The 17,738-nt window shown below is 32.8% G+C and overlaps 1 protein-coding gene across 5 annotated transcripts in view; it reads left to right on the forward strand.

Annotated features, from left to right (window-relative positions):
- The first annotated feature begins 1,868 nt into the window (after positions 1 to 1,868).
- Positions 1,869 to 17,738, forward strand: part of Syx17 (syntaxin 17) — a 32,968-nt gene continuing 17,098 nt past the window's right edge. Inside the window, exons 1-4 of one of the 5 annotated variants that reach the window (XM_076448086.1) lie at positions 1,869 to 1,959; positions 5,007 to 5,194; positions 6,768 to 6,963; positions 11,266 to 11,549. In XM_076448086.1, coding sequence (XP_076304201.1) covers positions 5,027 to 5,194; positions 6,768 to 6,963; positions 11,266 to 11,549 — 648 coding nt within the window. In that variant the 5' untranslated portion in view covers positions 1,869 to 1,959; positions 5,007 to 5,026. Of the gene's footprint in view, positions 2,186 to 5,006; positions 5,195 to 6,767; positions 6,964 to 11,265; positions 11,550 to 17,738 lie in introns of all 5 variants that reach the window. The other 4 variants (XM_076448082.1, XM_076448083.1, XM_076448084.1 and 1 more) reach the window with 4 other exon arrangements.

The following is a 17,738-nucleotide window of genomic DNA, read 5'->3' on the forward strand; positions in this document are numbered from 1 at the left end:
TAATGTTGACTCGTAAAACTACAGAAATCCCGGCATGGCCAAGTGGTTAAGGCATTCGACTCGTAGTCCGAGGGTCGCGGGTTCGAATCCCTACCGCACCAAACATGCTCGCCCTTTCAGCCGTGGGGGCGTTATAATGTAATGGTTAATCCAACTATTCGTTGGTAAAAGAGTTGTCCAAGAGTTAGTGGTGGGTGGGGGTGACTAACTGCCTTCCCTCTAGTTTTACACTACAAAATTAGAGACGGCTAGCGCAGATAGCCCTCAAGTGGGTTTGCGCGATGTTCAAAACAAATCAGACTCTTTATATAAGAACCACTACATCTTAGACACTATTCTACTTACCCATCTCTAAACCTCTTCCAACGATTCAATGCCTTTCCGAAGGTAAAAAGCCCAAAACTGGACACAATGTTGTTGTTTTTTGTACTCCTCAAGCAAAAAGCTCTTCAGTGTCAAATATGTGCTCTTACACAAGTGACACTGAATTTCAACATTTAGCATTATAATCCATCAAGCTTTTGGGTGAAATACAGGAAGCTGTGTTTCATTTTTATTTCCTAATTGATACCAAATGTAAATGCAGAATAATTAAATCATGTCATTTAAAAGAAAGATGAAACATTTAAGACAAAGGATACTTTTTATATTAATGTAAAAAAGTCTCTCGGTGGGACAGCGGTAAGTTAATAGGTTTACAGCGATAGAATCTGGGGCTCAATTCGAGGGAAAATATTCGTTAAAGATGTGAGCATGTTTCCCTAACAATTATTACAAAATAAATTAAAACGGAGACTGGAATTAACTAGTCATAAAAACAATGATGTATATCACTTAGTTACGAACTACAAGGAAGAGAAATATAGAAGAGTTTGAAATTTTCCTAAAAAATGCAAACCAGAAATGTTCTTTAGAATAATAAGGAAACACTTCTTTAGAGTTTGGTTTGTTTTGAATTTCGTGCAAAACGACACGTTGGCTATCTGCGCTAGCCATTCCTAATTTTCTAGTGTAAGACTAGAGGGAAAGCAGCTAGTCATCACCACCCACCGACAACGTTTGGGCTACTCTTTTACCAACCATTAGGGGGATTGATTATAACGCCCCCATGGCTGAAAGGGCGAATATGTTTGGTGGGACGGGGATGCGAACCCGCGACCCTCAGATTACGAGTCGCACGCCTTAACCCACCTGGCGATGCCGGGCCAGAAAGAGAATGAAGTGGAAGGTTTGATAGGTAAAAATGAAATACATGGTAAACTTAAAAAACAACAACAACAATGCAATTTAAAATTGTTAATAATGTCAACACTTAACATCAATATGTCAAATCAATGAATAAAATCGAAACTCTGAGAGACTGCTTGCAAATTTAAATGTCACTTTAAAACAATAACAAAAAAAATTAACCGTAACGCACTAAATTCCGAATTTTCAACTATAGTTACCATACTAGTTAGCTGGTGACCATATATATATCCCTGTATAAAGAAACCACTAATCTAAGCAATGTACATAGATCCTAACTATACGCCTTATTAAAACTATCTACTTGTGTCTAACATATCTCTCAAATATAGAGTGGACAGGCATTTAAAGAGGTAGAATATTTTGCGCCTGACCAGTAAAAGTGGATTTTCTTGGGGAACAAATGATTTTATAGACCTTGTTTATAAAGGCTCCGGAGATATTCAATTTTCTTTCTAATAACGCTTTATTGTAAACGTTTGGAGAATGTTATTGTAAATAAAATTTTGAAATATAGTTTTGAAAACTTACTCTCTCAGTGTTTTCTAATAAATGTTTGAAAAATGAATTATGTAGAGAGTATATTGAACAGAAAAGTTTGTAAATTTAAAAGTATTAAAAAGAACAAAGAAAAAAATATATTATAACTTATCTGTATTCGCCATTTTTCTTTCCATAATCCAAACTTGTGCTGCAACAGAACCGAAACTGGTAACCATCTTCAACTTCTAGTAATATGACACATTGTGATTAATAATAACAACGATTTGGAAAGGTTAAATGTTAAAATAAAGATGTGATACTCAAGTGAAAATGTGAATTATAGACTTAAAGTGCTTAATATTATTAAGAAGTGTTAGTAATACCAGTTATCTCAATTGAATTTGTCTAATCACTGTTTTAGTTCCTAAAATTTGGAAAGTAGAACTTAATTTTTGTACGTAGTCTATTTTGGTTTCATTTTAAAACTTTAAAAATAAAATACGTGTTGTTGTTTTTAACATTTATAAGAATTTTAGCATTAGTGATTCTATAATTGGTGACAGCACATTTCAAGTTTGAACATGCGAATTGTGACATGAAGCTACAACACCATTAATTTAATTTTAATAATTTGAAAGTAAACCTTTTTTCTTCTTCTGTATTTAAATTTGGAAACAGTAGTTTTAGTTATTGTTTATTCTTGCAAGGCTTACTCAGTTTCATCACTATTCCATTATACATGCTGGTTATGTATATATATTATGGATATCTAGTTCGCCATACATTCACTTTAATATGTGTACGTTTAATGAGTTTGGTTTTAAATTGTAGACAATGTTTGGAGAGCATCAGTTTGGTTATTGTAGTTATTACGTCGTTAAATGTTATTTAAGAAGAGTTTGAGTAACTGACTGAAAGGGCTGGAAATACTAACTTTAATATTCGGGATAATAATTAGTTTTAAGTTATTTGTACATTTTTTTTTTCAAGTAAAGCTACAGATATGCAAGAATGTGGACAGTTTATCAGATGGTTTGCTATGCTGTCAGTTTAATTTATTTAAAACTTTTTTGACACGTTATACATTGTATACAGACAATGTCTCACCCAAATATTTTTCTATACAGTTTACCTTTTTAGTTATTTTTTATCACTTTTTTTTCAGTATGACTTGAAAGTTTGTTTGTTGGTAAATTTAGCATTGTTCATTTTGAAGTGAGAATATAATTAGTTTGGTCATTTGGAAATTATAACTTGTATTTTTCAAGATGAGAAATTACACATTGTAAAATATTTTGCACTTGGTTGCATAAAATTGGCATCTCATTAGAGAGAAATTATTCTGTTTTGGTAAAACAATTTTCAAACACATTTTTCAGTTGAATACAAGAGATCAAAAAATTTTTAAAAAATTAGTGGAAAATATTGGATGATTCAATTCATGTAAAGAAAAACTAACATCAATTACCCACAATTGAAGCAACATTAAGAAAAAACTTCTTGAATATTTATGAAAATTAAAGAAAGGTTGGTGGTTGACTTCATTTGATTACCACATTCAAGTCTAATAGTTTATACCTTATCAAAGTAACACCAAATTCTTGGAAAGGTCTGTAGTTATTAATAGGAATGCAATGTGAAAAGTTTATTTTAAATCAAGAGTCAGTAATCATAGAGGTGAGACTTTGTCCAGAATCTAGTATACATATGTGAATGCATGTAGCTTTGTGTTTTATTATTATTTAATGGAATAGTGACTTCTGTGGGACTGTATAGCATTATGGCTTTCTTGTTGTTTGCTTTGTTTCATATTCTAAATAAATGCTGGTAGTATTCTATGTATAATGAATGAAGAATAGTTAATTAGCCTGAAAGGAATCTCTAGATTCCAAGTCTTAATATCTTCGAGTTAAATTTAGTTAAATGCTGCTAATATAGTTATGATTAATTCATTACTTACTAATACTGGTTATAAAGTATGTGACCCAGTTGTTGTCTTTGAATATCATTATTTTACTCATTTTGCATGTTAGTTGTTCAAAAATTGCCATTGTACCAAAGTAAGACCTCTTATAGAAATTTGGATAAAAAGGAATACTGCTTATAAAGTTTGTAAAGCTATTTGCCATCCATTGTTCATAAATCTTAGCCTTATTCTCTTTGAGCTTTGTAATGCTTGGAAGGCAAATTTAATTTAATTGGTACTTGAATCTCACATCCTTAGACAGAACTATAATGTTCTGAGGCAGGTCTTATACAGTAATATGACAACATCTCAGCAGGCTTTATAGTGTTCTTGATAACTTTATGCTGGCAATACATGTAACTTAATCCAGCAATTTTAAGCCATCAATAAAAACAAACAATATTAACTAAACAATAAACTTGCTGCTCACGTAACTCATTATTTAGTGCCTTTGAGACAATATAACTATATTGTACCAGTTAAATTTTAACTCGGGTATAAAATATTATCATAATCAGGCCTCATCTTTGTAAACACTACTTCATACCAATGTTGCTGTACCAATTGCAGTATACCACGAGAATGCAAGTCTTCTATCCTCGTGATGAGAATTGTCAAGTTATTCCAGCTGTATAATGATTTCAGGTTTCTTGATATGGTTTTAATGAGGTGAAGCAATAGAATATTAGTTGATATAAAATAGTTGTTAAAACACTAGCTAACAGAAACTAAATCAATTGTTAACTACGTACTGTTAACACAAGTTTATTGAATACAAGCTTATTGTTTTGTATTTTGAATGCTGAGGTCTTATTTAGAGTTAATAGCTAATACAGATATTGACATATTTTAGGTTGGTGAAGTTTAGTTACAGATTGGTATGATATGTTAAATTCTTATTATTTTTTGTATATGTTTTTTTTTTAATCAGCTACAAGGTTGGTGGTGATAGTAAGATTTACTGTATTTAAGAGTTATTCTCTGTAAATGTTTCCTTACTTTTTAACTTTGATATTTTATAAACTATTTATATGTACATGTAGTGTGTAACATAGTCCTTTCTTTTGTGGTTCTGTCAAAATTGTAAGCTAATAATAATTAACATGTAATGTAAAACAAGTGAGGTCACCCATGGTAATGTTATGTTTTCATGACAAACAGCGTAAGTCATTATGAAGCTGTAAGAGCTAGGCTAGTGATGATGACTTCTATCAGTAATGTTATACATGATTGTAAGCAGAAAATTTATTTTTCACAGTGAAAGGATAAAGTGATGAATTATCAAATCAATTATGTTTCATGTTTTCAGTAGTATTTCAAGGCTAGAAGATGAGAAGTTGCAGTGAAAGTGAACAAACTTTCTCAGAAAGCGACACATCTGAATTTGTTCATAAGCAACCATTGAAAAGATTGGATATTGCCCTCAGAAGGATTACCAAGATTGCTATTCCTCTTCATTTAGACCTACTTTTGAAACACAAGATAAATATTGAAAAGGTGTCTATAATTTTTTTTTTATGCCCATAAAATATCTTGGGACAAAATGAAGTATTTTATGGAATTTTTGTGCCATGAAAAACAAATTATTTTAATACTGTTGCAATTTTTAACATCTGTGGATAAAGTTATGTCAGTTTAGTCATCCAAGTAAAAAATACCTCAAGCCTAGTGACTAATCTATCAGTGTATGTTAACTTCTAGTAAAGTAGTAATCATATTTCAACTAATGAAGTTAACAATGGCAATAACACACACATTAGTATAAAATACTGTAATTTTTTACCATCTGTTATCATACTGTTCATTAATACATTACTATCTGTTCCAAAGTACTATCTGTTAAAGTGTTTTCTCAGCCCAAACGAGCCGTTTTTGCATATAAATTTCTCAACAAGTGGGTTTCTCGTCATCACTGACTATCTGTTCCAACTTACTCATAAGTTATTTTAAGTAGAGAAAAATTCATGTATTGGTATATATTGGGTTACAAACTATTGAAAAATGCTAAAAGACAGTGTCATACATATGTTACCAGAAACCATATTTAGAAGTGATTAAAGAATATCTGTGTGTATGCTACCAGAAACTAAAACTGTCAGATTTCATTTTAGTTTAACTAAGCTGTGTATGTTTGTAGATCATAGGCAGTCTTTTGTATATGTACAAGTATTAAACAAATATGTTGATAAAGGATGTGTTTGTATTCAAAAATTGGTAATAATGAAACTGATTATTTATAAATATGCTATAATTATGCATGTTTCTGAATAATTATGACACAAAAATATAGATTTCTAAATAAACCAAGTATGTAATTCTGTTTGGATCATTTACAATGAAGTGTTATTATTTGATAAGTATAGTTTGTACAAGCTAAATGCAGAAATGTAAAAATTATTAAGGACTTTATTTTTAACTTTACACTGTTAATATCACATTGTTTTCTACTATGTTTACCAGTAAATATATTATGTATCACTAATACATTGTTTACAATAACTTGATTTTGCAGTCTTGTCAAAAGGCACACAGAAGTTAAATGTGAAAAATGTTTGACATTAAATATATTATATAGTGTACGTGAAATGATTTATAATTCAGGTGTTGAATTTAATGATACTTTTTACACAATTCTAAATACACATATAGATATATTAGATCTCAATATATATATATTTTTCTCATTTCTGAAAATTAAGTACATGTGATTGAAGATGATTCTATGAATGTTTTATAAAATATTTAGTAGTAATTTGCTTCCTTGTTAAAATACCACACTCAAAATGTATATAACTTGTTAATAACAAGATACTTAAGAGTAAAATAAACACAACGTAAGTTGAAAAAGATTTATACTATAGTGCAGTACGTATGTTCTGTATTTCTATTTGTCTGAAGATTTATTTTCCTTGTACAATGGTAAAATCTTTAAAAAAAGTTCAAATTCTTAACTTATCTATAACTTGGTATCATTGTGAGTGGGGATTATTACATCTCTGATTAGTTTGTATGAAGCTGAATTTTGTTGTATATGAAGCTAAGATAGATTGTAAGTAAGTTTTTTTTTCAGTTTCAAGATCTAGGGTTATGGCAGCAAGTTCACATAGAGCAAGTAAATGCATCACGAACTGTGCAACAACTAAAATCTGACATTAATGAATTAGAAACTCTTGGACAACAAGTATGCATTGAAGATTATGCTGAGTTTGAGAGAAGAGTGAGAGACGTGAGAGAAGAAGCTTTGTCTGCTGTTACTTCGTTTATAGGTAAAACTCTGTCATATACATACTGTAAGATTTCTAAAGCCTGAACTTATAAAACAGGTTCAACATTCCTAAGTTTTTGAATTCAGACCTGTTGTTTGTTTTTTATCCTGTTGGGGTTAGTGGATTATTACATCAACTTTCTAATTCCAAAGTTACCGCCTGATATTCCATACTGTTACTTTTAATATGGTACATGGGTCTTTATGAAACTTTAAAATTTTTTCAGTAAACAGTTAGTCTTTTGTACACAAAAATGTGTTCTTTTATTAAGTATTATAACTAAAGATTTATTTATGAATAGATGGAGCCAGTATTGACCACTTGGAGTTTGAGTGCAAAGTGCTTTTTACGTTAAAATTAAAAAATACTTTGTTAAAATTTTTATAATAATGAGTTAAGTGAACATAAAGTTTATTGTTTAGTCATTTTTTTTAATCACCACAAGAAAAATACAAAATATAAATCACCCATATTTACTTTCAAGAATGACTGGAAAGTAAAAATTACTTTTATCATTATTTTTCATTTTCTTGCCATATGTAATTTTATTTAACCTATTAAATTCATAACATTTACATTTTAGTTACCTTTATAACAATAAATAAAAAATGTTTTTGACAAACAAGAAATATAGTACTTACCTTTGACTGCTTGTATTTTGGCTGTTGAGGCTAATGAAAATTAAGCCTAGTGTTGCTATTCTGATGATACTTAGTACATTGAATAATTATAATTTATTGAAGCCATGCACATAAGAACAGAGATTAATAACACATACAAAGTAAAGTATTATAATTTAACTGGCTCTTGAAGTCAGTCAATTAAAGTGACCTTGTAGGAAGAGGCTGTGATGATCAAGACATGTTTTGACTTCATTTTTCTTGTAGATAAATCCTAGGTTGTCAGTTACACTGCATTGATGTCTACCCTGACATGACCATGATATTGTGATGAATAAGTAAACTGTATACTAACTGTAAGGAATATATATATATATATATATATATATATATATAACTTCCAGCTGCATAAAAAGAAAGTCAAGTATACTCCTTTACAATGTACCATTAATTTTAATATTAAAAGTAATGTAGGAAAGATCCATGTAAACCTGTGTCATCCATATATTCTTGTATGCATTATTTTTGACACTTGCTATCCCTACATCACTTTACATTTACAAAATGTTTTTTAATTGCTTGTTTTGTGATCTTTTTTTCTCCTGACTGACAGTTACTGATTACGAGGTCTGTTAAAAAATACACAGACTGTTTGAATTGCGTGGCTCCAGTTGGTTCCAGTGGAATCCGCTTGGTGTCGCTAGGTTCGCACAGATCAGCTGATTACCACGCCATTTCCCGATTGCAGATATCTTCATTTGTGTATTAGCTACGCAGTTTTAAGTGAAATGCAATTTTTTCGTTTGGCGGATTTCAGAATGAATGACCTGAAGGAGCAACGACTTGCTGTGAAATTTTGTGTTAAACTTGAAAAATCTGCGACTGAAACTTTTGCTATGCTTAACACGGCTTATGGTGATGTTGCTATGAAGCGTACGGCATATTTCAAGTGGCATGAACGTTTTAAGGATGCTCGACAGTCCATTGAAGATGATGAGCATCCTGGACGTTCTTCCACGTCAACTGATGACCCACACGTCGACAAAATCAACACCCTGGTGCGGGCAAATTGATGTCTGACTGTTAGGGAGCTTGCTGAAGAGTTTGGGATATCAGTTGGATCTTGTTACGAGATTTTGGACCGAAAAATTGAAGATGCACCATGTTGCTGCGAAATTTGTGCCTCAGAACTTGTGCATTTTTGGCCAAACACTCGATCACTGTTCTTCCCCACCCCCTCTACTCACCTGACTTTGCTCCTCGCGATGTTTTCTTGTTCCCCAAACTCAAAAGACCCTTGAAAGGAAGAAGATTTGAGACGATTCCCAAGATTAAGGCAAATGCGATGAAGGAGCTGGAGGACATTACAAAAGAAGGCATTCAGGACTGTTTCAACAAGTGGAAACACCGTTGGGATAAGTGTGTGTGTTGGGGAGGAGAGTGCCTTGAAGGGGTCCCAGACCTGTAACTTCTAAATAAAGTACATTTTGTTTTATGATGTCAGTCCGCGTATTTTTTGAACAGCCCTCGTATATGAGTGTGTGTAATATAAATTTAATATTATGTTTTTATTATTTTAATGTTTATGTTTTGAATAATTTCTCTTTACTCCTTCAATTTGTACATAATATAGGGCTAGCTCCCTTAAGACACAGATTGTACAGAGTACAATATTCTACATGTTACAGTCATTTTATGCTAATCTGTTATTGGCTGGTAATTCCTGTTTTACCCAGTACATAAGATTTTTAAAGGAATATCAAATTTCTATAAGAAAGCTAACTGGAATTGTGATTTTGTTGTTGTTGTTAAATTTTGAATACAATAATAATAACTATGTAAAATATTGAAATTCTCTATGTAAACATCTGATCATGTCTGCAGGGCATGGGGGTTTAGGGGGACCATTTGACCCCAACTTCAGAGAAAAATATACATTCTCAGAGGGAGATTGAAGAAAAAAAAGAAAAAGAGGAGAGGAAAAGGAAAGAAAAGATAAAATAAGAGGAAAAAAAATGGGGAAGAAATATAGATGAGATGGAGAGAGAGAAAACTCTTTAAGAATGTCAAGATTAATATTTTGCTTTTGTTTTTCTTCACTCATTTCCTTACCATCGGAGCGCAAGTGCATACATGTCAATAAACAGTTTGATAGTGGATCAAGTGAGGTGATGGAATGACCAATGTAATTCTGTGTCAGTTTTTTTTTTCTTTTGTGTCTCGCTAAGATTGAATAATAAATGTATAGAATACATTTTTTTCTGTTTTACTAATTATTATTGATAATATAAATATATTAAGACACTTTGGGAATCCCAAATGTTTGTATTATCTACTTTCTTGAAAACAGCACATTATGAACTTGGTGTTCTGCTTTCTAGTTTGATCTGTGAAATCTGTCAGATGCAAATTTCCATGAGTACACATTTTTTTTACTCTTGTAGTCTTTCTTATACACATGTTGTAATTAATAAACCTGTCTTACTTATTCACTTACGATTAATCAGAAGGGTATTAGTGTGTAATTGTACTTGATTCAAAATGATGTTAAAAAGTATGTATAGCATCAGTAAGTCTAACCTCCATAGTGGGAAACTGATGTAGCAGTCACATTCATTGTGGCCATATGCATGATTATATGTACATATGTTTGTGTTGTTTATCGCTTGTTATAGGTATCATATAACAAGAAAGCACTACAAAAGGTATGTTATACCAGTTATTTTTACTTTAGTTCTGTCTTTTTAAAGATGTCAAATTATGTTGATATCTAATTGGAAACAAAAAATCAAGGATGAGATGTGAATGACAATTTTAATTTTATCAATGTTAACTTTTATTTTTTATTTGGACTTGACACAATGACTTATTTAGTACATGGTTTTAGTTCATTGTGAATTTCCAACCATTGAACATTGTGATATTGCCATAGATAAATTTGTGGCTAGAATGGAATATCTCTGCTGATTTTCTAAAAGATATATTAATTTAGCAAGGTTGTTAAAATATGTAGAACAATGTTTTGAAAGAATTAAGACTTCAGCATTATCAGTGGAAAAGAGAAAAAAAAAGCAACCAAAAACCTCATCAAGCTGAGGATTCAGAATAACGGGCTACAAAACTCATATTCCAAGCATTAATCTCAATTGTGATTGTGAAAGAGAACTCTGACCCAAGAAGTCACTGGAGTGAAGCAAGTAATACCTTGTGATATTGTAATGTTAAACAGAGATTTGAAATTGATTCACAAGCTTGCATCAACTTTCTGAAAACAGTGGCTGTTTTCATGAGGTTGATGGCTGAATTCTAGCTGTTCCATTAGCTACCCTGTCAAGCCCTCCTGTGTCACTCTAGTGGTCATTGAATCCAACATCTATGTACATTTAAGGGATCGTGAAATGTTTCTCAAGATCTGTATTCTCAACTGTTCTCACTGTCTTTCACCAAAACTTGTTACTATGGAATTTTGTAGCTTTGGACAATAGTATGTAATCCTAGCCATTAGAATTGGTACAGTTGATGATTGAGAAAGTGATCACAAGAGCAAGACAGGACCTAAACCTTCATATAGAAAAAGTTTTTGAAAATTTTATGAAAGTTTCATATATTTCAGTTTGTTATTTTAGGCTAAGGCTTAAAGAAACTTTATGTTGAGTTAATTTTCACATTTTTTTACTTATAGAAATTCATTCAGAGGTTACACAGCCTTTCACACAATTTTCTCTTGATATTGATCCCTATGCTGCAGAAGAGAGCAGTTCCAAGAGAAGTCCTACTCCACCTGTTGTTCCTTTCCTTGCAGATAGTTTATCCACTAATGAAACAGACAGAGTATCTAATCAACCACATGATGGTCACATAGCATCAGTAGAAGATGGCTTAGAAGTAGTTAATACCCAGCTACAACAAAAGAATGAGCGACCTCTAAATTCTATTGCCATCAGATCGTGGGACATTTTGAAAAAGGTTAGTCAATTTTTTGTTTATTTTTGAATAACACAAGCATTTTCTTTGGGAAAATACTGTATATCTCATAAACTTTCAAGTATTGTATTTTCATTGACTGAATGTTTTCATAACTAGATTTGTAAACTGTATAAGCCAGATGTGTATTAACTTTAAGTTGTTTTTGACATTTAAATTTTTTTCATTAAATTAAACAATGAAGTGCATCAATATGGACGTGTTTGTGAATGTTTATATATATGTACAAAATTTAGTTTTCTTCACTATGTAAAGGTGGTAGTTGAGTGTAAAGAAATATTATAAGCTATGCTAGTTAATAATATATTTCTAAACCCTTTTAACTGGGTGAAGTTTGGTTCTTCATTATGACTGTGTCATTATGACCATTATTACAGCTATTACTTTACTGCCAGGGTTTCTTTCCTTTGCCCATCTAAGAAGTGGTCTGAAGTTTTCTCACTTGCTCCAGTCTTTTATTCTCCACTTAATTGCCCTTGGCAACATTTGTCATGTGATGCTTTCCACTTATATCGATGCATCCTTTATCTGATGCTGTATATAAGCACCTTGCTCAGATACTATTATCACTTTTTTTCTAGTCAAAGCATCCACTGATAGATTTAATTGTACTATGATTTGTTACAAATACTTTGAGAGATTTTTGTGTAACCAAGTTGATTTTCATAAAATCTTTTTTTTTTTTGGCAAGTGATATATGGCATGAATTCCTGGTTTCTTATTTTTGGCATGGAGGACAATTCAGGTCTCTCCTGTCCCACCTCTGATATTTAACATTGTTCAACAATGGGAGGAATAGGGACTCACTGTCAGTGATCTTATTCATAGTGAGATGGAGAAAAATATTTGATTCAGTGGTGTTCTTTCATGTGGGGTCTGAGACTGCAATTGAGGGAAATCCTGGATATTCTGGAGAGGATCTCGATTCACTTTCTCCTGTGCCTTCCTTTATTCTGTTGGCTTCTCAAAAAGCCACTTTGAGATCAACTTCTTAGGACTCCATTTCTTCAGCTGGTCCATTAAGTGTGTTTTATTTTGGGTCTTTCCTCAGTTATTTTTGAGTCTGTATCTTCCTTGATAGTGAAAAGTCTGGGAACAAATACTTATTTTGCTATCCACCACTGATATTGTGTTTCATGCAGGGAGATTTACTGCTCAATTGCATGAAAGAACAGCTGTGGGTTTTAGAGTGGAGTCTGTAGTTAACATGAAGAGATTACAACTTTCTAGGATTTGTCTCATTCTGTATGTAGTGCCAACTTATTTGCTCTCCATCTAAACTTTGTTGGAAGACTCTCAGGATCACTACACCAATTGATGATGAGTTGGGACCATTGTTAGTATGGTTGGTGGGTTTGAACACCCAACTACTAGCAATTTGGCCTGTAGTATCTCACCTTTAGGCTTTGGCAATAGATGCTTTCTGTCAGGACTGGTTGGATTTACAACCCTTGGCTTTCCCACAAATTTGTATATTACCCAAAGTACTAGCTATGCTTCATTCCAACCCAGTGTTTAACCCTGTTGAAGTTCTAGATTGGCATCTAAACTCTGGTTTCTGCTTCTGAGGTACCTTCATAAGTATGCACTCTTTCCATTTCTTTGGTCATTTCTGTGGAGGCAGCCATGATTTAACATTGTACACCAAGCTGTCCAGAAGTTTAAAAATCAGGTTTGAAGGATATGTATCCTTCACACAGCATTGGTTAGAGGGGATTGTGCTGATTGTGTATAGAATGCTTAATCATTCTATCTGTGTCCTCAGACTAGTTCTTCTTCTGTAAGACACTGGTAACCAGAAAGTAGGATATATCTTTTTTACAAATTCATCTGCTCACTATTCCTCACTTCTATGAATGGTCATGTCTCAACTGTTTGTTATAACAGTGAGGGTCTTTAAAGTTTGTTGCCTGCACTAATGCTAATGCCTTTAGAGATGTTAGACAATGACTTTAAACAACAGTTTCCCAGGATTTATCCCTGGCTACATTATTGAAGTTGGTATTAAATTGATCCATATTGCTTATTCTGGCCTCTCTTTTCTGTGAGTTATGTGTCATAACCTTCATCACATTTCTATACACTTAGTGATCCATTTGAATTGCCCATTGGAGCACATTGTGTAGGTTGGTATGTGGATCTCCCCAATACTTTTATCTCATATTATTTGATAGATCTAGAAGTATCTTTATCTGAGGGTTTTCATCTAACACCTATAGCTGTTTTACCCACATCCACTAGATTATACAGATGGTTAAATATTTTTCTTGCTACTCTTCTGTTTTTTTTTACCTTTAAGAGTCCCATACTTCATCTTCACAGGAATCCCTCTGTGACGAGTGTTGCTTTTATCAAACCAATTCTGCAATAGCAACCACTAATTTAATATACTTAATCTAGGTTACAACAGGCTTGGTAGAAATGAGGAATTCCAGAGGATCACCTTGTGGCTGACTGAGTGGTATTACTGTACTATACTGGACCAACACTCATGGATTATCATGATTAAAGGATAGAGGGATCCTGCCTGTCCCTGCCAATTATTTAATTGAATGAATTGTGGTTGGTTTGTTTTTCAGAATTTAGGGAACTTGGTTCACCTATTGCACTATTTCCAGATTATTGTTCTTCAGTACTCCCCAATATGCATTGCCCTCCATGTCCTATTAGTGCAGCTAGGAAGTCCATCCCTACTACACCTAGTTTCCAGTTTTTGGGGTGGTGATTTTTCTAAAATTTCAGTAGAAGAGACACTAGCCTAGGTATGAGTCTACTCATAATACTAATTCAGATTTGATGCTCGACTTTTCCAATTGGGCGAGCATGGTCCTTCTTTTTGATGAATACTGGCTCAGTACAATGTTTGTGGAAGAGGGTACATTGCCTTCTCATAATTCCACATGCAAAGTGGTCTCATCCCTAGTCTTTAGTTAAGCCCAATTTATTCCATATCTTCCCTATAATTCCCGAGACAAGAAGAATTTACTTTGACCAATCAATTGAGGAGTGAATATGGAGGTTCATAATTCCAGACTGGATGAGTTATATTTCCTCAGGTTGGGCATGGCATGCAGGATCACATCATTTCGAGTTTGGGATGTTGCCTTTTGGACTTCTTCAGGTTGAGGAGAAAGTTTGTCCATTTTAATGTTGCTTACCTTCTCTATGGCTACAGATTGAGACTCAATTGCCATAGCTCTTCACATTATACATCTGTTTCTAATTAAATTTTATTATCAAGACTGTTAAACTATATTATAAACCATTGGTAAAACTTCTATGTCTACATATGTATTGTATCACAGCATCAATATCTACATACTTATCAGCCCTAGTAAAGACCCTTCCAAGGATGATAATGGATTAAAGGAGTAGGTTTTCTTGTGTCTGTGCAGTGTGTACATGTTTAACTGCTTAGATCTTGTATAATTTTACTTATCCAACCATCATTATGTAAGGACTTGACTTTGTTAAAGAGCATTAATTTTCTTTGTTTTGGTATTTATCTGGCAACACCACACTATATTAGCCATACGGGACTGTGTTTTTGAAAAGTAAACCATCGCTTACATACACGTAACAGCATGAAACAATGAAAAGGTGAAAATCTTAAATGTTGTGCTAGTGGTAACTGATGCAGAAACTAAAGGCAGTGGTATGAAGTTATTGCATCACTTTGTTCTTAGACTAGACAGTATGATGTTGCTGCACTACTTTGTACTTAGACTAGACAGTATGATGTTGCTGCACCACACTGTACTTAGACTAGATAGTATGGTGTTGCTGCACCACTTTGTACTTAGACTAGACAGTATGATGGTGCTGCACCACTTTGTACTTAGACTAGACAGTATGATGTTGCTGCACCACACTGTACTTAGACTAGACAGTATGATGTTGCTGCACCACACTGTACTTAGACTAGACAGTATGATGTTGCTGCACCACTTTGTACTTAGACTAGACAGTATGATGTTGCTGCACTACTTTGTACTTAGACTAGACAGTATGATGTTGCTGCACCACACTGTACTTAGACTAGACAGTATGATGTTGCTGCACCACACTGTACTTAGACTAGACAGTATGATGTTGCTGCACCACTTTGTACTTAGACTAGACAGTATGATGTTGCTGCACTACTTTGTACTTAGACTAGACAGTATGATGTTGCTGCACCACACTGTACTTATACTAGACAGTATGATGTTGCTGCACCACTTTGTACTTTGACTAGACAATATGATGTTGCTGCACCACACTGTACTTAGACTAGACAGTATGATGTTGCTGCACCACACTGTACTTAGACTAGACAGTATGATGTTGCTGCACCACACTGTACTTAGACTAGACAGTATGATGTTGCTGCACCACACTGTACTTAGACTAGACAGTATGATGTTGCTGCACCACACTGTACTTAGACTAGACAGTATGATGTTGCTGCACCACTTTGTACTTAGACTAGACAGTATGATGTTGCTGCACCACTTTGTACTTAGACTAGACAGTATGATGTTGCTGCACTACTTTGTACTTAGACTAGACAGTATGACGTTGCTGCACCACTTTGTACTTAGACTAGACAGTATGATGTTGCTGCACCACTTTGTACTTAGACTAGATAGTTTTGAACATTTTAAAAGTTTGTTGCATTTAATAATTTGTAGCTATGTGTTTGGTTTTCTTGTTATATTTTAAAGCAAAAACGTGTATTAAATTCATAGATGAAGTGAAGAAAAGTCAGTTATTTGTCTATTTTAATAATTTTTTTGTCCACTGTTTGAAACTACAGTGGTTTTTGTTTCATAGATACTAACTTAAACTGTCATGAAAATTAGAGTGTTCTAATAAACTTCCACACTATAGTGAGCCTTAGATCAAATGGTTTAAGGGTTAAAACATGGTACTTCTAAACATGTCTCACACTTTGCAGTTGTGGACTCAATAGGAAAGTGATAATTAATCCTGTTATTTGGTTTATAGTTTTTGTAACACTGCTGCTGCTGCCTTGCTTCCCTTTCTCTGGTCAGTTGTAAAATGTGGGTGGTTGTAACTGGACTCTATGGACCTCTGACCTGGTTGTTTACCCATTTGTGTATAAAGTCTAGTTCAGGTTGAAATTTGTAATTCTTTTCATAAGTTGTAATGACACCAGAAATGTTGCTCAAAAACCAAATTTAAACAGTAAAATGGAAAACTTTTTTAAAAGAAATAACAGAAAATACCAGTTATTAGATATAGAATTCTTTCACTATGAAAAAAGACTTTTTTTCTTTTCTAGGTCTTATTTTTATTGTCTTTAACTCTTTCACTGTGCAATTGATTTTCAGCCTGATTCTCAAAAAGTGTTGATTATTCACCAAAAAATTAAAGCATACATTTGGCACTTTGTATTACTTTTTCATTATTGAAATAAGTTGTATTCTCTATATCTGACAGAAATATTTTTTAAACTGTATTGGATAACGAAAAATGATTTAAATTAAAAATTGAGGAAAATTAGAATAAAAGTGTTCTCTCATATATTACATAAATATAGGCCATACTAAGTCAGTAAGAGGCTAAAATCATTACAAAATATAAAACAAACTGTTTAGATAACAATATCCAAAAATATGAAGAAGCTGTCTTTATACTTTGTTTTGTTGCAAAGTTTGCAATTTTGTAATGAGGTAAATAAACATCCAGGTTTCATGGTGTAGAAATAGAGATGGCAGCACATACACAGGTTTGGTGATTATTTCAAGTGGAGTAGGGTATTCCTATTTCTAGATTTTGCAGTATAGAGAATTTTTTTTTTTTGTAACTGTGTGGTAAATTTGAATTTCGCAGTCACTGGGTATAAATGTTTATCCGTTTATATCCAAACAACACAGCAAAAGGATAAAATTACCTTATATATTTATTGAAACAAATATGACATCTTAAAACAGGAAAACACAGAACAAGGGTGTCACTGGAAATTCTGAAAGGTTGTAATGGTAGAATGTTGTTTTGTTAAGTGTTACTAGTTCTAAGTTTTTTGGTGTTTTTTTTCTCTTTTTGAATCCACTGTACTTATTATATGTGATCTTGTGTGCTAATTCTTTTATCAGAATCTTGTAGGTTTTATGATAATTCTCTGCTTGTGCTCTGAGAGACATCAGACCTTTAACTGGACAGTGA

This window comes from Tachypleus tridentatus, chromosome 8 (genome assembly GCF_004210375.1).
Source record: "Tachypleus tridentatus isolate NWPU-2018 chromosome 8, ASM421037v1, whole genome shotgun sequence".
Classification (NCBI taxonomy): domain Eukaryota; kingdom Metazoa; phylum Arthropoda; class Merostomata; order Xiphosura; family Limulidae; genus Tachypleus; species Tachypleus tridentatus.